We start from the raw sequence: 24,950 nt of genomic DNA on the forward strand, positions 1-24,950 counted from the left end.
GGGCCAGTTTCCACAAGGTTAAATGGCACCTTGAGAGAAGATGGAGAGAATGCAAGACAACATTAGAGATCTCATTGCATGTGCCAAACTTGGGAAATTACACATATGTTCTCTAAAGAGATAGTCTTCTCTTCAGGCTGGGTCCTGATATACATACTAAGGTTTTACATTTCATTTTAATTAGCCTTTCCATGTTATTTTGATATTCTTAGGCATATTCTTCCTGCTTTCTTTAATAGACTTGAGAAGTTATCATCCAGGGAAGAAAGAGAGACACTGTGTCTGCATAAAATCTAACACTACCTTGACCACTTTTTTATGAAATTGAATTTCCCATAGTTCTCCTTTGTGATGAACTAAGTATGTTTAAAAAAAAATACCTTTTAGCTATCACAGAAAACATATAGTATAAGTTATAGTGCATTGCCTGCATTATAAATATGTTTTCTTTCTCATTTTTATAATTTTAAAAAATTATGAAATATGAAATCAAGCCTGTTGACTCCCATTTGGATGAGAACCCCATCACCCTCCAACTTTTAGTGAGTTTCTACTATCTTCTGGCCACTGGGCCAGGTGCTAAGAGTGGAATATTTAGATTGAGTTGTTTATATAAAAAGTTCTTAACTATGTTTTTTAGTAAGGTTCAGAGGCAGACTAAAAGCAAAGAACATTTGCCTGCTATAAGATAACAATCAAAGTCAATGATTAAGATGGCAAGAAGATGGGTAAAAATTATATGACATGTCTAGATCTTGGTTTTTAACTGAGATGCAAGGTTGAACAAATCCTGATCTCTGGAAACAAACTTGACTAAATATTCAGAATTTGGTGGGATGGTCAGTGACTTCTCTCTCTTCCTTATCTATGTTAGTTTGGCAATGGTTGTTAGTTTTGTTCCCTCATTTCCATTTTTACCACTATTGCCTTAGATCAGGTTCTTAGCATCCCAGGACTTGATTAACATACTATTTTCTTAACTTTAAGCTTCCTGGAGTTGAGCTCATAACGTGACTGCCTTTTTTTTTTTTTTTTTTTTTAAATATCCCCAAGTTCTCTTGATCTAGAAGTAGGGATTAGTAAAATTTTGGGGGTAAGAGCAGGTAGTAAATATTTTAGGTCTTTGAAGCCATATACAGTTTTTGTTTTAAACATTCAATTCAGCCATTGGAGGGTAGAAATGGCCATAGAAAATAATGAATATGGCTATGTTTCAATAAAATATTATGAGCAAAATTATGGCAGGTTGTATTTGGCCTGTGGGCTATAGTTTGCCAACCTATGGCCTAAAACAATATTTCTCAAACAGAAAGGCTCTGGCTAGTTCTTAGAGTCCTTGTGCTCGCCTCAGGAATTTTGAAATTGTGTGTGCTCATTTGAATGACAGTCTTAGAAGGTATACATAGATATTTCCCATAATTTTGGTGACCACCTTATAAATTAATAGAGTGCATTATTTCAGTGCTGGTGATTGTGTTTTGTGGTGAAGTAGTAATACTTTAATTGCTCTAGACAATTGCAAAAAGAACAGAGAAAGACTCTATATAGAAACGATGTGTTTCCATTAGATGAAGGCCACATGGCTTTCTGATAACAGTAACTGGGATAAAGAAAAGTAGTAACAGAATAGAATAATTACAGTTCACACTGTGTACCAAATTAAAGGTGTGCATTTTTTAATTAGCATATATTTTCATAACTCTAAGTTCTGTTTATGTTGTTGGTAGTAATTTTGTTTGAGAAAAAATCAATTTCCCTTATTTGTGAAAAAATTAATTTCCCTTATTACATTAACGTTCATTTTAATCTTACTGGTTTGCAGTTTTAGTTTTTCTAATTTGTATTTTTAGATTTTATTGCTGTCCATCATGTAAAAATCATAAAGTAGTTTAAGAAAAATTAATTTATAAGAGAAAGTCAAGGGGCGCCTGGGTGGCTCAGTGGTTTAAAGCCTCTGCCTTCGGCTCAGGTCATGATCCCAGGGTCCTAGGATTGAGCCCCGCATCGGGCTCTCTGCTGAGCAGGGATCCTGCTTCCCCCTCTCTCTCTGCCTACTTGTGATCTCTGTCTGTCAAATAAATAAATAAAATCTTAAAAAAAAAAAAAAGAGAGAAAGTCAAATGAGACCGACTCTATCTCAACATCTTTGTTCTTGCATCTCTATTTCCTTCTATGAACACTCTGTTGCAGCCTCAAAGATTTGCTCACGGTACCCTGAACATGCTTTACCTTTCCTCACCTCAGTGAGTTTGCTCATTTTTCACATTAGCAAGCTCAGTTGTAAGGTCTTGGTTAAGCTGTAATCTCTGCATGAAACCTTTTCAGACAAATCCAGCTTCAGAAAGATCTCACCTCTTAGTAATTATTTTATATTTTACCATTTGGCCATTAATTATGTTTAACATTATTACATCTATACAACTACTTCTTTGTTTTTAACTCATTATCTAATTTGAGAATGCATGCCTTGTCTTTTCAACTAGATAATGAGCACTATGAAAACAAAACACCTTCCTTATTTCTTCCTGATTTTGGTAATAAAGAGCATGTTGCTGGGCTGTAAGTCTCAGTCTGGCACGGTGAGCTAACTTACAGCACTGGTCCGCATAAGTAGTATTCAAGGTTATAGAGTATTTTTTGGAGGCAGATTCTGTCTGTAAGAGTATTTTAAAACCTTAGAAATATTGCAGATACCATACTCTACCTTGACAACTTTCAAAATGCCCTCATTGGTTTGTGGGTCTGTTTGAATATCAAACCAATTCCCATCATTTCCGGAGAGAATTAAAAATTTTGCCAACCAATTATCGGTGCCTTCTTCATCGAGATCAATTGCTTGTAATCGTATCAGTTCTGAATTTAGACAGTTCTCTTCAATACTTGCTGAATACTGAAATGACATAGATCAATTTTATAATCAATAAAGTTTCGAGAGAAAAGATATTTATTAATACATTAACTGTCATTTAAGATACTAACAATAAATTCCATAAATAATTTGTGAACCATTATTAAATGCCATATATTCTAATCAGAAATATAAGAATAAAATGATTATAAGATAATAAAACTGATTTTTGTGTGTGTGTGTGTTGTATGTGCAGTCAAAGTCAAACTGGCACTTCGTTCCCTTTTTCTTTCTTTTTTTTTTTTCATTTTTCTTGCTTATTTTTAAATTTTCCTTAAGTTACTCCTTCCTTTTACTATGAAGGGTCAGAGAGTTGTATTTTAGGCTTTGTGAGCCAGAGAGTTCATGTTGCAACTAGTTATCTCTGCTGCTGTAGGATCAAAGCACCGACAGATAACATAAAAAGGAATGAGTCAAGTTGTGGTCCAATAAAACTTTTTTTTTTTTTTCAAACCAAAGTACTGTTGAGTCACATTTGGCCTTGCTATTTTCAGTTTTATGCTTCTTTATGCCAAAAGATGAAGATGAAAGTTGAGAATGTTTGGGACCCTTGTAGAATTAATTCAGCAAATTATCAGGCCTATAAAGACAGATCAATAATGTTACATGATTCCCAGATTTAATTAATAAAATTCCACATTTCTATAACCTGAGAGTATGGAGGAGACACTGCTGCTTTCATAGATGGAAGCTGCAGAGAATAGTGACTCAGAGGTAAACACACACTAGAAAGGTATACTATTTATGTTTAATGAAATTGGGTTGAAATGCACTATCATTTTAGTTTGATGTACGATGTAGTATTTCAATATTTATATACACTGTGAAGTGTGAAATATACAGTGAAATGATCACCATAGTAGGTCTAGTTACCTACTGTCACCATACAAAGTTAATACAGTATTATTAATCATATGAGATCTGTTATTATATGTAAGGAGTTCCAAGGTTCCATAGCAAAGCTAAGTCCATCCCTACATACAATAGAACCAGGCTCACAAACTAGCGGGAAAGCAAATCAATTATTGACACTTAGGAAAAAAGGGTTATAAGAGTAACAACTTACAGAAGTTTTCTCCAAGGTGGGGAAATTATCGTTGACATCTAAAACCTTGATTCTACAGTCGCACTCAGAAGACAGTCCATCTGCTGCTCCGTCTCGATCTGAGCCCCTCACGAGGAGGTTATACATACTGTGTTGCTTAAGATGAAAAAGAATTATAAGACTTAAATCTACTTTTGAATGAAAACCAACACATTCTGATGTTGTTCTTCCAATTTCCCTTTATAATTTTATGTAAGACTTTAATATAATCTTTTCTTCTTACAATTTGTGTTGGAAAGTCATGGTCGGATTATTGTTTTCCCTCCTTTACATTACAGGAGGGGCATAAAGAGATCACTTTATCTTTGTCTTTTGAAAATGGAACTCCTTATTTCTTATTATTCATTCATAGAAGGCTTTACCTCTCTGTCAAGGAAACTGGACATCGTGCAGACTTCTCCAGTGTACCTGTTCAGGATGAACATTGGTGCACCTGCTGGCTCCTGAGAGATGATCTTATAGGCTATTTTAGAATTCAGATGATTGTCTTCATCTGCATCTGTGGCACTTAACTTTACAACCAGTGTGTCTAGAAATGAAGACGGAGGTGGAGAATGTTTGGGGCTCTGTTAGAATCAATTGAGCAAATCATCAGGCATAAGAGGAAAGAGTGGTTGGCTTTCCCTTGAATTTTCTTTTGTTTTAGTTCCCTGAGAATGTAGTATCATAACTTCCAGTTACACCTGATTGCAGAAATAATGGTGGCTTGCTTCTATACAATCCTTTATAGATTATAAAGTACTTGCACTCTTTGAGTGATCAAATGTAAATTAACAGCAAACTAATCATTAATGTATGAAAAGTTCCATAACCTTTATCATAAATCTGAAAAGTGATTTTATGATTTTGTTTTTGCTGTGGTCATATGACATCATTTAAAAATGCTTAAATAGTAAAGATTATAGCTTAATTAACTTCATTTTTTTTTTTTAGTTTTCTTTATGATGTATTTTGTGTGTGTGTGTGTGTATTATATTCCTTTTCAGTGTTCCAGAATTCATTGTTAATTAAATTCAATTTTAAAGTTATTTATTGAGCACCTATATTCTTTATTTTCATTCATCCAGAAAGTAGAAAATTATGTTGGTTGCCGTGGTGGATGCTAGCACTTTACTGATTCATTAAAAACATATAACTGTTGAAAAGAAACTTTGTCCACAGGAATAGAAAGCTCTTAATTATTCACAGGGACAAAGAACATGCATCTTAGGTTGTCCTGAAGAACATCAGCCCACAGGACAGATTTTTCCAGAGCTGGCTGGTCCCTGATGGTTTTCTCCTTCCTAACCCAGCTGCAATGTGGAAAACCATAACGCAGAGAACCAGGGACCCTTTCAGTAGACAAGGTCAGTTTTCACAGAATTATAGCTTATGAAAATATGCCTTGGCCTGGTAGTTCACTCTCCTTGCATGAGGGAGTGTTAACAAGACTGCTAACCAGCACCCCAGTGGACGCAAACATGGACTTGGGTGTGGGTTTAGATGTGGGTTTCACCTTCTCTCCCTTCCTCAGGTTGTGCTGGGGTATCTTAGTGAGGAAATGATGATGGGCTGTGAACCCTCTCTCTGTTTGGCCTTTCTTGGGCGAAACCTTTATTTTACTACTGCATGTCTTCTCATCCTATGTTATAAAACATTTTGTGTTTCTTATTTTCCACATCACCCTTTTTAGGGTCTCTGAAGAAGGAGTTCTACAGACACCCCCGTGACTCCTGCCTTTTTACCTCTTCCTTCTCTCCTCCAGCATTTCTTCCCTCGTGTCTCTTTTCCTCTAGACTTCTCCATCCTTCTTTCTTGGACCCTCCATCAGGATCTCTAGTTTGCTTTCTATCTGCCTTTTTTTCTGAAATTTCTTTTTTCAATTCTTTTTTCCAAATCTAATTTAGAGGTGCACAGGCAGACATAGAGTATGAAAGGAAAAGGAATATTAGAAGATTGGGGAAAGAAAGAGGCAGAAGGAAAGAGGGGAAAACAGAGGAAAATAGCAATATAAGACAGGCATAGAAAGAAAAGACGTGCAGGAGAACTGATAGAAAGAGGGAGAAAAGAGTATTAGAGCTAGAGCTGGATTAAGCAGGATGGAAAAAAGTGAAAAAAGTAAGAAAATGTAATGTGGCTTGCTGTGTAGACTGTGAAGAACCAGTGATTACCCTCTGGGACCAACCTGATGTGTACTGTTGGAAATACATCCTTCATCACTCTCTGGTGTGCTTTGAATTCAAATTCGAATTCTGTGCCCAGAATTTGAGGAATAGACCAGCACAGAGCCCTTTTCCATATCTATGGTTTCTTCTTCAGTTAACTCATTTAGAATAAGTTAATCATGAGCATGTAATAATCTTTAAGGAAGGCACTAGAGCTCATGCTATATCACATGTGTAAGAATCCTCCAGAAATGGGAGGGTATTTTGCATTTTATTTTTTTCTATTTTTTATTTTTTATAAACATATATTTTTATCCCCAGGGGTGCAGGTCTGTGAATTGCCAGGTTTACACACTTCACAGCACTCACCATAACACATACCTTCCCCAATGTCCATAACCCCACCCCCCTTCTCCCAAATATTTTGCATTTTAGATATGATTTTTTTTTCTAGGTCAGTTTTAAGTTAGAATTTTTGGTGTTTGTTCAAAATACAAGTTTGACTTTTCTGATCTTTATATTACCTGTATGTCAATTTCCTACAGCTTTTGGCCAAGAGAAATCAATGTGATATAATGCAGAGAAGGAGTGTAACTACTTACTTGCGTCACTGTTTTCTTCAATGCTGGCTGTGTACACATTTTGTGTAAAAACTGGAGGGTTATCATTTATGTCCATAACCTTGACCCTAAGCTCAAGAGGTCTTTCTAAATCTTCACCCCGTGAATTCAGAGCCCGGCAATAGATCTGTGGAGAGTTCGGGGTGAAAAAAACTGTTTTTTCCATCAAAGGAAATTAAGTAACATGTTCAAAAAAATATTTCAGGAAATATGCAAAGAAACAGTTTACTTTGTGAATTCAGACTGTATTATAGTTTGTTAATTTAAACATTGGTTTTTTTTAATTTTTAAATTTAACTGTATTTTTTAATCAATTGTTCATTTCTAAACATAGAGCTCACTTAGCATCTATTTACAAATGATTTTTATTCTTTTTTATTAACATGTAATGTATTATTAGCCCCAGGGGTACAGGTCTGTACACTTCACAGCACTCACCATAGCACATACCCTCCCCAATGTCCATAACCCCACTACCCTCTCCTTCCCTTCTCCCCCACTCCCCCAGCAACCCTCAGTTTGTTTTGTGAGATTAAGAGTCTCTTATGGTTTGTCCCCCTCCCGATCCCATCTTCTTTCATTTATTCCTTTCTTACCCCTCAAACCCCCCACGTTGCTCTCAACTTCCTCATATCAGGGAGATCATATGATTATCTTTCTCTGATTGACTTATTTCACTAAGCGTAATACCCTCTAGTTCCATCCACATGGTCCCAAAAATAAGGTATGCTTCATAAATTTGCATGTCATCCTTGCGCAAGGGCCATGCTAATCTACTCCATATCATTCCAATTTTAGTATATGTGCTGCCGAAGGGAGCACTTAAACATTGTTAAGACATTTGACGGCATACCAATGCAACACACCAGACAGACACTCTGGAACTACAAACATACATTTTCACACTTTTTTTTTATCTCTTCGATCCATTTATTTGGTTTCAGCTTTACTATATTTAAAAGGGGAAGAAAAACAAAATGCATAAATTAAACACACTGCTGTGACTTACCAAAAAAAGTGGAGTTATCTCTCTGTCCACCACCGACGTGATGTTAATTTCCCCAGTCCGAGGATTAATGGTGAACACTCCGTAAGGTGGTCGATCAATTCCTACCCCAGAGATGCGGTATGTAATCTTTTGGTTCGCTTCACAATCTGATCGAATCTATAAAGAAAATGGCCAGGTCTGTGATTTTATTGAAGGCCGATCATGAACTGTAGAGTATAATAGAATAAGAAAAGAATAGCTTTGTAGGCAGATGGGCTGTGGGTTGAAACCGGGCACCATGATTTACATGTGACCTTGGAAAGTTCACTTCACTTTGCCAAGTATCAGCATGTAATGGGATAATCCCACCTTCTGTTTGTTGTGGGAATTGTATGAGGTAACATATATACACCCCACGCCAATGCCTGGCATTAGGCACATATATGTTTGATGCTAGATGTGTTATTATTAACAATACCTTGTTCAGTTCTCTTATTTCTCTACATGTAAAGAGTTTGACAGAAGAAATACCATCTTTAGTATTTGTTAAAAGATTGTGTCATACTGATATGACCTTGACTAGGCTTTCGTTGGAGATTTAATCAAAATTATAAATAAGAAAACCAGAAGAGAAACACAGTGTTTAGAAATAATTTTTTGAAATGAAACTTACCATATCATTCATTCACCTGCCAAATAGATTTTATGGCAAATATTCTGCCAAGTAGGTTTAGTTTTAATAGTTTTACATCTATCGCTCATAAATTTAAACAAAGATAGCTTAAATTTAGAAATCTCACCTATATATTAAAGATGAGAACATTCAGTAAAATACTAAGATTTGTGCCCCAAATATCCACAACTAAATAAAGACAACTGGACATACAACTTGGATTAGCTCCACTCTAATCCAGAGATCCAGATACAAATAATTTGTATAGACGAAAATCCAGGAAATCCTCCAAATGCAATAAAGAGAAAAGAATATGCCATGCAGTGAGAGTGAGTGAAGTAACATAAAACTGTAACTGTGAGTTGAAAGGAAACAATAATTATTTAAAGCTTTTCAAAAATTTTCCCAATTCTGAAAACTTCCCAGAGAGAATATATAATCTCTTCTTGAGCTGAGGTTATATTTGTCACATCACTGCTGATGCTTGCTACATTTATGAAAAACTTTATGTATACAATTAAACAATGTATAACCCTAAAGCTTTCTGGTTGATCGCTCTACTGATTTCACTAGTGGGGCAAGGCCAAGGTGCCCAGAAAGAACTAGTGATACTGTTAATGTGGATCCCGTGTTTTTTTAAAGATTTTATTTATTTATTTGACAGAGAGAGAGATCACAAGTAGGCAGAGAGGCAGGCAGAGGGGGAGGAGGAAGCAGGTTCCCCGTTGAGCAGAGAGCCCAACATGGAGTTCGATCCCAGGACCCTGAGATCATGACATGAGCTGAAGGCAGAGGCTTAACCCACTGAGCCTCCCAGGCACCCCTGTGGATCCCATTCTTCATGGATCAATTTACTATACTTTCTTCCCTTAACTCTCCTTCCTTTTTAATTACTGCTATTTAGAATACTTTTAAAGTCTCTCCTAACTTCTGGGTATAAGAATCTAGTGGGAACTTCTGACACTTTCTTGGAGAGAATTAACTAATACTATAAACCTTTGATTTAGGGAGGGATAGTCAGAAGATTATTACTACATGCATTCATTTCCTATAACAGGTGCATAAGACAGATAAGCAGAACACAAATGAACAGATAAAGCCCAGTTGTGCTGGAGATCCAGGCCTCTCCCAGGATTACTCGAAGACTTTCTGCTCTGTATCAGCTCCCCAAAGGTGATCTTCGAAACAGTGGCTCAGCAACATGAGCAGATGACTAGAAGTCGCTCAGCTTCCTAAATCACGATGGAGTAGTGAAGGCTGCAAATCTCTGAAACGTCTGAGGACTTTCTTGTCCTGCAGAATCATTTGTTATCAGCACAGCGTGCTCCTGTTTATTTCATCACTTACTCTGGCAATCGGATTCCTCTTGGAGTTGTCCTCTCCTTCTCGACAGGCAGCCGCAAACTTGATCCACTCCCGCTTTTGTCTTCTGACCGTCTGCCATTTTGTAGTGCCATTTTCAATGTCTAATTCTTTCACCTTATGCAAAAATGGTTCACATTTTATACTGTGTTAGTACAGTTTCATTTAGGAAAGACATTTATTCAACATTATAAGGTATACCCAGAAGAAGCAGTTGTATTGAATTTGCGGAACAAAGAAGGTGTTTACTAATTCATGACTCGAGATAGGTACAGCCCGGTCATCTGCCTACCTACTTCTTTTGGAATCATCTCACTTTTAACTATAGGATTCTAGTGAAACAAATTTCATGAGCTAAGTGTGGTGCTCACAATGTCTTATATTGGATAATATGTTATGATTTATCTTTTCTCGATCAGTCCTCAGTATGTGGAGGCCTTGCTTATCTCACCCTTCATTGAACTCTGACCAGGCTTTCTGGTCTCCAGAGTATAAAAGACTACTAGTGTTCCACTGAGTACATCCTATGCAGAAGCAAAGTTGTGCTGGTGAGTCTGTTCACCTAAAAGAGGGAAGGGATTTTTCTTTTCTATTGGTAAGGACACCACTCTGGCTAAGCACCCAAATATAGTATTGTAGGATTAGAAGAATATTTTAACTGACTCGGTGGTACTTGTAATAATGCCATGGACAACTTCATGTTTTCTCAATGTTGTCCATTTGAATCTCTGCTTGCTCTATGTTTCTTCCTTTGTAGTCTTATGGTGCTTTTGTTGGAGGATGTCTAAGAATTTTTTTTTTAAAGATTTATTTATTTATTTATTTGACAGAGTGAGATCACAAGTAGGCAAAGAAGCAGGCAGAGAGAGAGGGGGAAACAGGCTCCCCACCAAGCAGAGATCCTGATGCAGGGCTTGATCCCAGGACCCTAAGATCATGACCTGAGCCGAAGGCAGAGGTTTAACCCACTGAGCCACCCAGGCGCCCAGGGTGTCTAAGAATTTTATAGTATTCAAGAGTTTAGAAGTGTTACAACATGCACAAGCATTTGTATACATGTATAAATGTATGTATATATTTATATACATAAATATATATATATATATATATATATATATATATAACATTTTAAGTAACTCCTAATGTACTTATTTGAGGCACAGATGATTGTAGGTTTGTTTAAGCTACGGCTTCACTTAATTAGTACTTTGTAGGAAGGAAATGTTCCCTGTGAATGGAGCTTATCCTTTCAGCAACCAAAGCTTGTACATTTTCCTCCCATTTTGATACGACTTCCTGAAATGTACTACATATTCCCTATTTTGTCAACAAAGATTAGGAAAGTAATTTTGTTTTCTTCAATGGTTTGAGGCTATCATAATGAAAGTTTAACTACTGTAATAAAATAAAGCCCTCCCAGAGATGGAGGATGGTAGCTTTATTTCCTGAACCCCACTCTGACTGGCATCAGATTCTCTGTCATGATTACAAGGTTTTTTTACTTTTATATCTTCCCCTCGTTGATTGATCATCGGTTGTCTTTCTTGATACCATAACTGTCTGAAATTCCTCTTCCCGTCCTGACATATGACTGTGCTTCTATTGTTATGCTTTAAGCTGGGAAACGTCTGGATAAACTATTAATACAGTTTGAAAAGTAGGAGTTACTATGACATTGAGCTGTCACAAACTATGCCTGAAAACATGGGTATTTAGGAGTATGTGTTTGACTACTGCTATTTCAGTTTGGCAGAGGTTCTTTCTCTTACCTTTTCTCTAGATGATTAGGATTTCAAATATTCTGATATTTGATATATGATGTATTACAAAAATCCATCTTTCTTTAAATTTTAGATGAGAAAATACTTTTATTATACATTACCTCAACGATAAATTCGCTGTTTACTTCCAGCACCACCTGTTAAAGAAGGTAAAACATTAGCAAAAATTTGCATAATTAAAGAAACAGTGTCATCAAATCATTAGCAATGTTCTTTTAGGAATTCATTTCTTAAATATATATTTTGTTCATAATGTGGAATAAACATGGCTAAAACAAAATAAATAATAGACTTTTTTGCCCTCCAAAGGTAGCAAGGCAGGTTAGGATACTTCCTTCAACAGAGGCATCTGTGGGCTCAGTGGAAGGTATAACAGACAACTCAAGTGACCACAGCGAATTTTGGAAAGGCCTTGTAGGACAGTAGAGATTAAAATGGTTCTGCAGGATGAAGCTGCTTCGATAAGAGGAACTGATGAAAAAGAAAGTTCAGCCAGAGTAAAACATGAGCATAAGTGTAAAAGATGTTCCAGAAATGATAACTAATAGTATTAGCTGGAAGGTAGAGGAAGTATTAAGCGACATGGGAAACAAGCTTTAAGGAGACATGGGAAAAAGCTTTAAAAAGTTTGGAATGTGGGTTAGGAGACAAGTGATGAAGTGTTTTATATGCTAGATTAAGGAGTTTGGACTTTATTGGATAAGAGACTAGGTGTGCCCAGAGTCCTGTGTGTAAAACATGGCATTGACAACAAAAGATAGATTTTAAAGGAAAAGTACTTGAAGCCAAGACACTTAGGAATTAGCAATTGCTTAGGTAGGACATAGAACACCAATTGCTCTAACTGTGCTAAGTGACACTGGAAAGAGTAAAGGACAGAGACATTCCCAAAGTACTGATAGGTCTTATGGACCATAGGGTGCCAGGGGAGGAAGGGTCAGATCGGTCTGGTGGTGTAACCTTGGCTTTCAGGGAAAACTGGGGTCCTAGTCATAGAAACAGAAAACCCAGCATGAGAGTGTCACTGCAGTGAGAAAATGACTGATGTTTGCTTTATTCATTTTTAATGTGATTCTAAAATTTGGGATAGATATCAACGCTGAAGAAATAGAATTTGTCCAAATGTGGTGCTATTTAAAGTTAAAGACTATGAGGATATTACATGAAATAGTTTAAAGTAAGTGAAGTAGTCAGGGAAGGGAGTCTTATGGGAGATGCTTATATTTGTGCAGTGTACAGAAGGACGAAGTCTAAAAGCAGAGGGCTCTGAGAGACTAAGGGAATAGAGAAATCAAGGGGCCAGAGTTGTGGGTGCCCAGCACATTCTGTCAGTGTCAGAATGCTAAGAAATGGCACTGATTGTGGTGGTTGTGGTGGGTTGGTGAGGACGCTGACTTCAGAAAAGAGATTGGATAAGTAGGTGGAAAAGTAGCAAGAAAGGAAGCAGAGTAAGTGGAGTGCAGTGATAAGGAGTTAGACAAAGAGAATATTTAATGATCTGTGTGCATAGCAAGGTCAAGGTGAATAGGAACTGAGAAGGTCATGGGTTCTTAAAGCAAGCAGTCATTGCTAACTTTTGCTATTGGCCTAAGCCAAATTATAGGAGTCAAGGGATGAGTTATTGAAAAAATGGAAATAGCAATCATAGATTACATTTTCAAGTTAGGAGATAAAAGAAATGTGGGAGGTAAGATACAGTTTGAGGATTTAATTAGATCGACATTTTTTAAATTTTTTTTTTATGTTGGGAAATTATTACCAAATACACAATTTAAAGGTAGAGGAAAGGGGGTTTGTGGAGAAAAAGTGATAAGAGGAAAAGGAGAAAGGGAGAGAAGACAGGAGGAAGACATCAAGGAACAGTTACAATTGTGATTAGAATAGGAATGGCTGGACCAAAACTTTGAGTAAAAAAGAATGGGTAATAAGGTTGGCTATTTCTTCTTTGAGACAGAAGAATAAAGAGAGGAAATAATTTTGAGGTATAAGTGGAAGAATATTATACCACCGTTTTGTGGAGTTGGAGTGAGCAAGAATGGGGAGGCATGAGGGAAAGTGAAGGGAAGCCAACTAATGCTTTAAATCAGGAGCCGTGGACCCACTAGCATTCTTGAGTTAGGGAACCCTTGAGCACAGAAAGTTAGAAACAGAGGAAACCAACTATTAGTCCAACTATTAGTCCAACTATTAGAAGAGTTTGAGGACTAATTGAGATGAGGAAGCAAGAACCCACCTGTTTGGTGTCTTTTCTAATAGAACCTGGCAGCCTGGGAGCAGGAAGAGAAGGAATGTGAGGGCTGTCCTTTAGTTGGGGATTGTTACCAAGCAGACTGGAGATTCAGAGAGGTGATAAGCTACTACTGTGAACTCCAGTGAGTCAGGGAGCAGAATGAAATCAGGAAGAGACTAGAGAAAGACTGAGAAAGAGGGAGAGGATACAGAGCAGATCTGCAGGTCTGAGGGGCATGTAAGAGGGAGTGGAGATCTGGCGGGGATTTGGAATGGCACCTGACTCCAGAAGGGGGAAAAATACAGATTAGAAATTTGGCAGTGGGGCATAGTGTTTCCTTTTAATTCACTTTCTCCCTCTCATGCAATTTTACTAGACATTAGCAAAATATCTAGACCTGGGGAAAAAACTATATAGTATTTATTTTTTAAGACTTTTTTTTTTTTTTTTCATTTTTCTTGGTTGGAGGGGCAGGGAACAAACAGGGCAGACAGAGGGAGAAAGAAACTCCCTGTTGAACAAGGAAACTGATATGGGACTTGATCCCAGGACCTTGGGATCATGACCTGAGCTGAAGGCAGACACTTAACTGATTGAGCCACCTAGGGGTCCCAAAGTTCAATATTTAATAGAAGATTGTTTTATTTGATTGCAAAGGATGTTTTATTTCATCATACATAATGCCTGTTGGGGCTTAGGTATTTTGTTGTTGTTGTTAGAAAATTAGATGATTTTGGAAGGTATAAGGAAAAGTAAAAATCACACTAAATCCTACTACTTGGAGATTATCACTGTTAATATTTGGAGAAATTTTTCAAACTTTTTTCCTTTTCCTTCCCCAAACATATACATACACCAACTGTAATCTTTTTTTTTTTTTTAACCAAAAAGGAGTTATAATATGCCATTTGGTAATTTGATTTTGAACTCAATAATTACTGTGGTAAAGTTCCCTATCAGTGAATACATGGGGACATCATACATTGTAAAAGTTGTCTTATGTATCACTCTAACAGGTGTCTTTCATCCATGGCTTTGGGATATTGGGATAAAAGAGAACTGACTAGCTAGTGCTAAGACTAAACTCTGACATGAGACTGCCAGGCACTATCTGACAGTGGGAGGTTAACTTAACTGAAAGCACTGCCTTGATGGAAGCCAGAAGGTTGGTGAGCTCGGTACATGAGCCCACAGTTAAGAGGTTCTTGTTCCTCATCTTTAGCTTCCTACTAATCTCTATTTTCTCCCTCTCCTGCACTCGCTTCTCTCTTTCTCACACATGAAATACCCCTCTAATTATTTCATTTCTTTTATCAGGATTTGGTAGATTTTTCTCATGTACTCCTTGTACATATTTTGTTAGATTTATACCAAAATTTTAGTTTTGGGGTATTTAAATGATACTGTGTTTTAAATTTCAAATTCCACTTGTTCATTGCTGGTATATTGAAAAGCATTTGGCTTTTGTATATTTATCTTGTATCCTGCAACTTTGTTGTGATTGCTTATTACTTCCAGGAGTTGTTTTGTCAATTCTTGCTGATTTCTACATAGACAATCGTGTCATTGCATTTGTGTTGGCTTTTAAAGGAAGGTTGGTAAAGCTTTCTTACTTACGTTGGAGCTTTTTATTTTTAGCTAATGAATTGCACCTCCATCGAAAACTATTATACAAACATATTTATTGTGGAGTATAATGTATAGATTTTATATATGTTCTTTAGGAGTACCAAATCTTTTCTCATTGAGGTTCTCTCCTAACTAGTTACCCCAATTCTCTTAATATTGAAAAAATTACCAATACAAAGTCGTTATTTAAATCGGATTATCTATCTATCTATCCATCTATCTATCTTAGGGGGCTACATCACAGATCTTTTGCAAGGGCCAGATAAAAAATGATACAATAGCCAAGGCAATCTTTTTAAAGCACACAGTGGAGTAAGTCACCCCCTTGCTTAAAACTCTCAAGGCATCTTCCCAGAGCCCTTAGAATGGAATTTAGACTGCCTTCATAGCAAAGAGGCTCTATCTGATTTGGCTTTGCCTATCTCTCAGCTCTAACCCTTATCTCTGTCCCTTCTCTGTTCCTCCAGGACCAAGTGCTCCCTTGTCTCAGATTACTGAGTCACTGCCAGGAAAGCTCAAATTTCTGATTTTCAAAGCACTGGCTCAGTCCCCTTCTCAGTGAGACATCTCTGACTCCCCAATCTCCAAGCTCTATCAGCATCCATGACTAATCGTTATCAAATCCATCATTGTTACATCTTCCTCTGTAGGAGTCTTCCTAGCATTTTTCAGTGTCTGATGTTATTCTGAAAAGGTTTCTATTTACTTCTCTATTATCTGTACCTGTCCATTACTATACATGTTCCAAGAAGGTTGGGACTTTGGGGATCATTTTTTTTTTTTAAGATTTTTTACTTTTTATTTGACAGAGAGAAACATAGTGAGAGAGGGAACACAAGCAGGGGGAGTGGGATAGGGAGAGGCAGGCTTCCTGCCTAGCAGAGAGCCCGATGCGGGGCTCGATTCCAGGAACCTGGGATCATGACCTGAGCTGAAGGCAGACGCTTAATGACTAAGCCACCCCAGGTACCTTGGGGATCATGTTCTTACTCTCTCCCCTATCAGAATGCCCAGTGTCTAGGCATGCAGTAAACATTTGTTGTAAAAATGAATGGACAATCATTATAAAAATGATAAAGGTATTAAGCCTTGCAAAAATTGATTGTGGCATGATTACAAGATGTAGAAGATATAAAGGAAAAAAATATACACAGGTACATAGATGTATGAAATAATCTACATAATTCTTTGAAAGAAATTGTTTTACAGTGGCTATTGATATCCTTTTCTTTTGGTTCATGATATGCATGTGATCACTCACTATACCTGCTCTTGATTAAGCATTGAACTTGGAGCAGCCTTAGAACCAGTGAGTTGCCTTCCACATCCACTCAGACACACTTCTGCCTTGTGGAGAATTTTCTTTCTCTAAATTTAAATGATTTCTTAGACTTCCCATACCTTAAATGATAATTTCTGAGCTTTCTTTCCAACTTTTTATCTTTTCTTTAAAGCATTAATCTAATTATAAGTCTGATAAATGCATATGAGAAAATAAATATTTGATTAGCAGCATCTGAAGGAATGACTAAAATTGTATATCACGCATTTGTACCATAGGACTTTTAGTGTCAATATGACTAAATTATGGTTTTGTACCAATGGATAGATGATAGATTAGAAAACCAGCTGGGTAGCAGTGAATCCAACACCACTCCTTGAAAATACATGGTCATTGTAATAAAATAGCTAGAGGAGACTGCTTTCTACAGGCCTATGTGATGACCCTATGGGATGGTTAAAGTATTCCTAGACTTGATATTTGTCACAAAACTGTTTTAAAAAAATGAAATTATAAACTTGGTTTGAAATCTAGAACTTGGCTTTGTTTATAATCTGTATTTACTTTGTAAATAGTTGGGTGAGATATAGACCTTTCAGAAAAAGTGGGGATTTAAAAAAAGGAAGACAAAATAATATTTGTAACTTAGTATGGTTCTTCCCCTGCCTCCTATCCAATTGCTTGGTCTTCATAAAATTAGTTCTACTACATGTACAGACTTAGATGAACATTTAATATCAATGATTATGGAGATTTACTGTGCTTTAAGTTGTGCAGTTAGGGGAAGTATACATGGAAATGTATGTTGTAAATGAAAGTCTAATTCTGATAGAAAGTAGGAAAAAATAGGTATTCTATTTTTGCTGAGTGACTATTTGGAATTTATTGCTAATAATGAATCTGCCAGAGGCATTTAGTATTTAAAAATACTTTAAGAAATAGAATACAGGTGTAAAATTTAAGAGAATGACATTTTACTTGTTTCCTCTTTATATTTCCAAAATAAATCTTTGGATTTCATTTTCTTATAAGTGATCCTGCAGATAATTTTAAACACTAACATTGCCACTAAGAGAAACATTTTTTATAGTATTTTGCATTATTGAGAGTGTTTAATAATATTTCATCGATCATTAAAAATGATTTTTTAAATGACCTATATGCTGACAATTCTACTAGGTCCTCTTTTAAAAAAAAAAATTTATTTATTTGGCACAGAGAGATCACAAATAGGCAGAGAGGCAGACAGAGAGAGAGGGGGAAGCAGGCTCCCCGTCGAGCAGAGAGCCTGACGTGGGGCTCGATCCCAGGACCCTGAGATCATGACCTGAGCTGAAGGCAGAGGCTTAACCCACCAAGCCACCCAGGTGCCCCAAGGGTCCTCTTTTAATATTGTTGAAAATAAATAATTGAAAATCATATGACTTCCAAGAGGATACTTTATGAGTTTTAGAGTCAATTCTTTCTCAATACTTAGATAGATACTTTGAATTATCCCTTGGTTCAGTGCCCCAGATACTTTTGTAATCCATTGCAGTGTAACATAATAATATTTTCCATGTGTGAGAGTGTTATTTTCTTTCAAAGGGAGATTTGGGACAGAACTAGCTTGATTCTTCAAGTTCAGGTGCATGCTCATAAGATTGACTTAAGGAAAGAATATATATGTATGGGAACTGAAGATCTAGTAAACAATTCATTTAAAACTATCTGTATACTTGTACCCTCTGAAGTGACCATGTATGTTGGGGATATCAGTATCCCAAAAAAGATTATTGGTATAGCAACAATTAAGCTGGCATCGAGTTTCTTAAGTCTGTGTCTAAGTCAAATAATTTACATCTCAAAGTGGATATGTAGCCCTAAATTATAATTTAGTTTCATAAAAAGCAATGTGGTTTGGACACATCGGATGCAGAAGAATTGAGCCTGAGTCTTAACGTTGTTTACCAGCTGTGTGACCTTACATAAATCTCCAACCTCTCTCTGGTTCAGGTTCTGATCTAAAAAGAATAAAAAGTGTGAAGGAGGTAGGCACAGTAACTGCTCTGGGTATTTATAAAGAGAAAGAAGAGGGAAAGAAATTTTCCTTCTGTGCTTTAGAGGCTATGTTCACAGTACACCTTATCATATAAAAGTACAATAGCCATTCATTTTTAAAGACTTAGGCACATCAACCCAATTAGTCCTCAGTTTAAAGGGATAAAGGCAATTTGCTCTTGTCATCTCTACAGAAGCCAGCTCAATTGAAGAGTATCAATGATCTATGGTTGCCCTATGAATCTGCAAGTAGAAGTGTAAATGTCCCTGAATTGGTTTGCTTTGTTTTGTTTTTTGTTTTATTTTGTTTTAGTCCAGGGAAGTTGCAGTGTTACATCCTAGGGTTCTTATCTAGGAGAACTTATATTGTGATGATGGGGTGGTGCACTTCTGGTATTTCTGTTTTCTACTGAGCTGGCGCTATAGATGAGGGACCTAATAGTCACACTTTCCAAATCCTGTCCCTTTATGGGAAGGTGTTACTGAACAAACTGTGGATTTTATTCTCTAGCCCTACAAAATCATGAACTCTTCCAGGAGGCCGCTCGCTTCCCAGGAAATACCTGCAAATAGGTGTTTTGGAAGAAGCATGATATGACATCACCTTTCTAAATTGCATGTAGCAGCCTAACTACATGAACCTCAATTAAGCTATGCAGAATAGTTATGGGTTCCTGGATAATTGTAGAAATTCCTTGCCTATAAAAGTCACCTTTTTGGAGGCTATGTAGGCCACACATCATGCTATGGTGTGGTTTGGCCTGAGAGCATGGCGAAAAGACATCACACAGAATGGAGAGGGTTGAACCAGTTGTCATAATGGTGGAGTACACGAGAAAGGGAGTTAGAGGCACATGGTAGTTGAGGGAACAGAAATGACCTAGAGAGAGGTTTGGTGTCCTGGGTGTGCTATGCTCTCTGTGGCATAGTTTGATGAGAGGGTTTCCCATCTTCCTTGTTCCTTTCCTTTCATTTTTCCTTTCCTTTGGAAGGATGTCCTTCTTTTATTCCTTCCCATCATACCTTTTCCTATGGTACGTACTTAACATAAATTGTATTAGCTGAAAAAACATGAATAGGACTTTTTCTGGCAATATAGAAGTTCCTCAGAAGCTAAAACTATGTGCTTGTGCTACTTACTTTCCAAGATATGATGAAGACCAAGATGGAGTATCTGCCCAGAAAGGGCTTCCACATCCAAAGAAGGAGGAAAGCAGAGAAGTGTAAAATGATATTGGCATATTATAGACACTAATAAAGAGGCATGGATAGGATAGAGCATGGGCCCAGGGAAGGGAAGGAGTCAATGCTGGAACAGTGGATAAAGTTTTGGACATGTAGTATTGGGTTCAAATTATAACTGTACCACTTATGGTACATTTATGAATCATTTATGCCCTGAAAGTTTATTTATTTGTAAAACAAAATGCTTCTCTTTATCCTTGAGGATTTCTGTTATGTGTGTGAAATGACTCTGTGCACTGTAAAGTGCTTTGTTCATGTAAGACAGTAAAATGGGAATTCAGTGGCAGGCCAAATCCCCAAGATCCAACTCCAGGGTTGTCTCAGATTTAAACCTTGGAGCTCACTAGCCACATTAAAGTGGTCTATTAGCATATAGGTAGGAAATTTGGTGAAGTGACTTGGTGAGAAAGATAAATTAGAAATGAAACCCACTCATTATTTAAAAAATTTTCATCGGGAAAGGGGTACTGTCCTTTGTGGGGGAGTTCTAGTATGTAATGATGTATCCATTCTAGGGAGAATAAAATGATAGATAATGTTCTGTAGTCAATTTTGGTATATTGCTGAAGTTTTTCTGGGCCCATTTTTCTTTGTCAGTACTTTCTCCTAGGGAGAATATGATGATTTTATACAAGATATTGGAATCTAAGTCATTTTGTGTGCTTACTGCAATATTAGACTACACATTACTCTTTTACACACCGAGTGAAGTAGCTACTGAACAAGTCTATTTTTCATTTTTATGTCTACCTTTTTGATGTCAGTTTTTGAAGTCACTTGCACACGTAGGACTATCTTATTAATAAGCAGTTCTCTCCTGAATAATACTTGTAAAAATAATTGAGTAAAGCCATTGGTATCCTCATAGAGGTATGTTAGAGATGCCAAGTACAAGCCTAATTATACCACTTTTGTTTATAATTGAAGGTATATCGAGTAGTAACATTTTAGTTTGTAAGCCATGTAATTTTCCCTGTAGAAAGGAAAGGCAAATACTTCTCATGCAGGTAATATCTGAAGGTTTCACTGCAGTCACTCCTTCCACAAACCCTCTCATCAGAGGTGCTCCCTGTGCATGAAATAGTCCAGTAGTGCTCCCACTTGGAAAAGGAAGAAAATGTCCCAGCAGCTCAAACAATAGTTTTATTACTTTGTAAGGAACTCCCGCCTGGATCCTTAGGGACTAATGCAGAGTCCAAAGACTGTGTACTCAGGACTGAGAAGTCCTCTTAAAAAGAGAAGTATCTTTGAAAAAGGGGAAACTGGGACACCTGGGTGGCTCAGTTGGTTAAGCAGCTGCCTTCGGCTCAGGTCATGATCCCGGCGTCCTGGGATGGAGTCCCGCATTGGGCTCCTTGCTCGGCAGGGAGCCTGCTTCTCCCTCTGACTCTGCCTACCATTCTGTCTGCCTGTGCTCGCTCTCTCCCCCTCTCTCTCTCTCTGATAAATAAATAAAATCTTAAAAAAAAAAGAGAGAAAGAAAAAGGGGAAATATCACAGAATCTCAAGAGCCATGAAGTATTGTTAGTGCACGATTTTTATCCTACAACTCCACAGGTAGATACTCTTGAGAAGACCACATAGTAAAATTATGGGTCATGTTACAGTAATAATGCTAGATATCTCTTGGGATTTCACTTTTTTTTTTTTTAATCCAACATGAAGTCTACCAATCTCTATACCAAAAATATAAATTTTCCTACTTGAATTAAAATATATATTATAATTTCTTAACCACTTATATCGACGACAACAAAAATAATAGACGTGGGATTTGCTTCCATGTGACCTTTGGCATTTTGTGTTGAAAAAAGGAGGAAAGCTGGTAAGTGAGGAAAGATGTTGCAAAGTAACAGACAATATAAAAGAAACATGGAAAGGATACAGCACTGGCCCAATTGGGACATCAGTGTTTCTGTGACAAGCAGTAGTAAAACAGTCATTTAGTGTTATCTAAGGTATTCTGATTAGCACAACTAAAGAACAAAATCAGATAACATGTGTTTTTGTTGTGGTTGGTGGTTCCCATAAGTCCATACTCCGAGAGATTTGCCTAGAATGAAATAAAACACAAATTTCTGTTCCACATGGCAGAATCATCTTGTTTAATGTGAGAGCTAAATTGATTAGTGTCTCGCTTTGTTCTAAATACGTTTTAAACTCTGATGTCTGTTTTCAATTTAGAGTGAGATAACATTTATATGCTTTAACCACCTACCTTCTTTACTTTTCAGGAAGGATAGGACTTAGTTGAAATGTTTACATCTCATATGTAGCAGGAATGACCACCATATGTGCACAAACATTCCTATCTGATAAAAGGTACTTGGCCTTTTTTTTTTTTAATGGTATCAACTGGATAAAATACAGGTCTCTCACAGCTAATAATTGTTCTGTCTTAAGTGATTCTTTCCTAGCAAAACTTATACAATCCATAGCATGACTTAAATCTTTAGATTCTTTGACTAAAGTTACAAAAATAATATTTGGGAGTCCGAAATGAACTTCTACTCCCTGACTCTTCAGTAGAGGTCATTAAAAAATCACAGAGTTTCTGCATTACCAGAAGCTTCATGACATCATGTCTAACCATGTTTCCTGACACGGGGCACAATGAAGCCCTGAAAGGTTGGGTGCTTTGACCAAAGTTACCCAGCCCCTTTGAGAGGAAGCTGTGACTCACCCTTAAGGCTTCTGAGTTTTGATGATACCTGACCACCCCTACCCATTTTAAGCAAAACATGATGAATGTCCTTAGGAGGAAGATGCTGAAAGGCTCACGTGGTAAAATGAGACACTCTATTGTAGCTTAGAATTTTGCGTACCATTTATAGATCATGTCAGTCAAAATCTTGTTTAAAGTACTCTTTGTGGTTGAGATATAGATGACACAAAGTACCCATCTCTGAGAAGCTGCCACACCCTCATTAGTGTAAGCTCCAATGATGCCCAGATGGCCTTTGATTTCGTTAATGAAGAAAGGGCAGAGTTCACGTTCAAGAAATGAAAGACAAGTAGGTGTGCCTATTTTCCACAACACCCATAATATTATACTGATCTTTCCCTAACTTACTCCAATCTTGAGACATGCTACAAGTTTCTACTTCCTCATTACAAACGTTATTAGTTGAGGTTAAAAGATCTATTAGAAATCTATTAGAAAACACCTTAAATCCATCACAATTACCAAGAAATGTAAAACATAAATACTGTAGTATCCGTGGGAAGTAGGGAGAAATTAAACATCAAAAACATGAAAATCAGTAAGAATAATAGATCAGTACTACCAAAAAGTGATGCTGAGTATCTGAAATATAATACTCTTCCAAGATCAAGGAGAAGAAAAATTAACTCTTCAATTATTGTCATAAAACATGCCTGTGCAGAGAATAGAAGGCAGACTTTAGTGCTCAGAAGTAGCCTTTAAAACCTGGGTGCATGCAATCAGTTTTCCTTACAAAAACAGATTTATCTGAGTTAAAAGCATGGAGATAACCCCCAGAAGTATAACAAGGGGTCTATACTGGTGATTCTCTCTTTTAAAAATAATTTTTTAGGGGGGCCTGGGTGGCTCAGTTGGGGAAGCGACTGCCTTCAGCTCAGGTCATGATCCTGGAGTCCTGGGATCGAGTCCCACATCGGGCTCCCAGCTCCTTGGGGAGTCTGCTTCTCCCTCTGACCTTCTCCTCATTCATGCTCTCTCTCACTGTCTGTATCTTAAATAAATAAATAAAATATTAAAAAAATAATTTTTAAAAAAAGTATTTTGTATATTGGAGAGAGAGCGAGAGAGAGAGAGAGAGTGCGTGAGCATGAGCTGGGGAAGCGGCGGACAGAGAGAGAGTGAGGAACAGACTCTGTGCTGAGCTGGAAGCCTCACGCGGGGCTCCGCCCCAGGACCCTGGGATCATGACTTGAGCTGACAGCAGATGCTTAACTGACTGAGCCACCCATGTGCCCCAATATGGAGAATTCTTAATTTCTATTAAAAATTGAGTCAGACTCTTTCCTTTTCCTTTAATAACATAAGTAAATGATGGTTATTTTAACAAGCAATTACACTTCTTTTTGGAGTTTTTCAGTTTACAAATGTTCTTCAAAAGTGGTCTTATTTAATAATCTCCCAAACTCAGATAATGGAATGTTCTACCACTATTCCCTTCCAAGCCTGGGCTGTGTGCTCTTTTGGCAGTGTTACGCTCCTGCATTGCTTTCGAAGCTTGTGGAAACTGTGAAGCCCAAACGAATGGCACCTGCTGGGCCAACTGGATGGCCATGTGTTCCCTTATCTCCCTAGCCTTGGCTGTGCTCTGCCTTTAGAACTGATGTACAGATGAGTCCCATAAAACTCCAGTTGCCTGAGAATATGGTGGAAATCATTTTCCAAGCTAATATCTTAGTATCACTGTGGACATTCCTGGCAGACTGAGGTAAGGTAAAAAAAATAGGGTTTTTGCCTTTATTTGTTTTGAAAACAAAATATGTACGATTTCCTAATGATCCTCTCTTCTTATCGTTCCCTTTACTTTTTCTTAACTGTGTTGACTGAATTGTTCTGTCATTTGACCATCAATAGACTTAGGTCTAATGTAATCTAACTTAGTTTAATTGTTTTTTTTTTTTCAAAGATTATTCACTTATGAGAGAGAGAGAGAGAGAGTGTGTGTTTGCATGAATTGGGGGAGGGACAAAGAAAGAGGGAGAGACTCTCAAGCAGACTCCTTGCTGAGTGCAGAACCCATCTCAGGGCTCGATTCCACTATCATGAGATGACATGAGCCAAAATCAAGTGTTGGATACTTAACTGACTAAGTCACCCAGGCCCCCTCAGTTGAGTTTTTAAAATAGATTTTTCTAGGTGAAAATTAGTGAATTGACCAGCCTGATCTTCATTCTATAGGGGCCTGGCATCAGAAGCTGTCTTACCTTATTCAAGGATAGGA

At 37.2% G+C, this 24,950-nt stretch overlaps 2 protein-coding genes and 1 non-coding gene across 3 annotated transcripts in view; 1 reads left to right on the top strand and 2 right to left on the bottom strand.

Annotated features, from left to right (window-relative positions):
* DSG4 (desmoglein 4) overlaps positions 1-16,181 on the bottom strand; it is a 33,146-nt gene extending 16,965 nt beyond the window's left edge. The window contains exons 1-8 of the mRNA XM_059138973.1: positions 16,164-16,181; positions 11,683-11,718; positions 9,786-9,917; positions 7,787-7,942; positions 6,760-6,904; positions 4,376-4,542; positions 3,975-4,109; positions 2,705-2,890 (exon numbers count right to left, since the gene is read on the bottom strand). Of these exons, the coding sequence (XP_058994956.1) occupies positions 2,705-2,890; positions 3,975-4,109; positions 4,376-4,542; positions 6,760-6,904; positions 7,787-7,942; positions 9,786-9,917; positions 11,683-11,718; positions 16,164-16,181 (975 nt within the window). The remainder of the gene's footprint in view (positions 1-2,704; positions 2,891-3,974; positions 4,110-4,375; positions 4,543-6,759; positions 6,905-7,786; positions 7,943-9,785; positions 9,918-11,682; positions 11,719-16,163) is intronic.
* Positions 1-24,950, top strand: part of DSC1 (desmocollin 1) — a 245,197-nt gene that overhangs the window by 1,131 nt on the left and 219,116 nt on the right. The gene's annotated exons all lie outside the window — the stretch shown is intronic.
* Positions 7,493-7,599, bottom strand: LOC131811940 (U6 spliceosomal RNA). Its single transcript, XR_009346180.1, has one exon. It is a non-coding gene; the product is annotated as a U6 spliceosomal RNA (small nuclear RNA).

The sequence above is a fragment of the Mustela lutreola genome, chromosome 11 (assembly GCF_030435805.1).
Source record: "Mustela lutreola isolate mMusLut2 chromosome 11, mMusLut2.pri, whole genome shotgun sequence".
Classification (NCBI taxonomy): Eukaryota; Metazoa; Chordata; class Mammalia; order Carnivora; family Mustelidae; genus Mustela; species Mustela lutreola.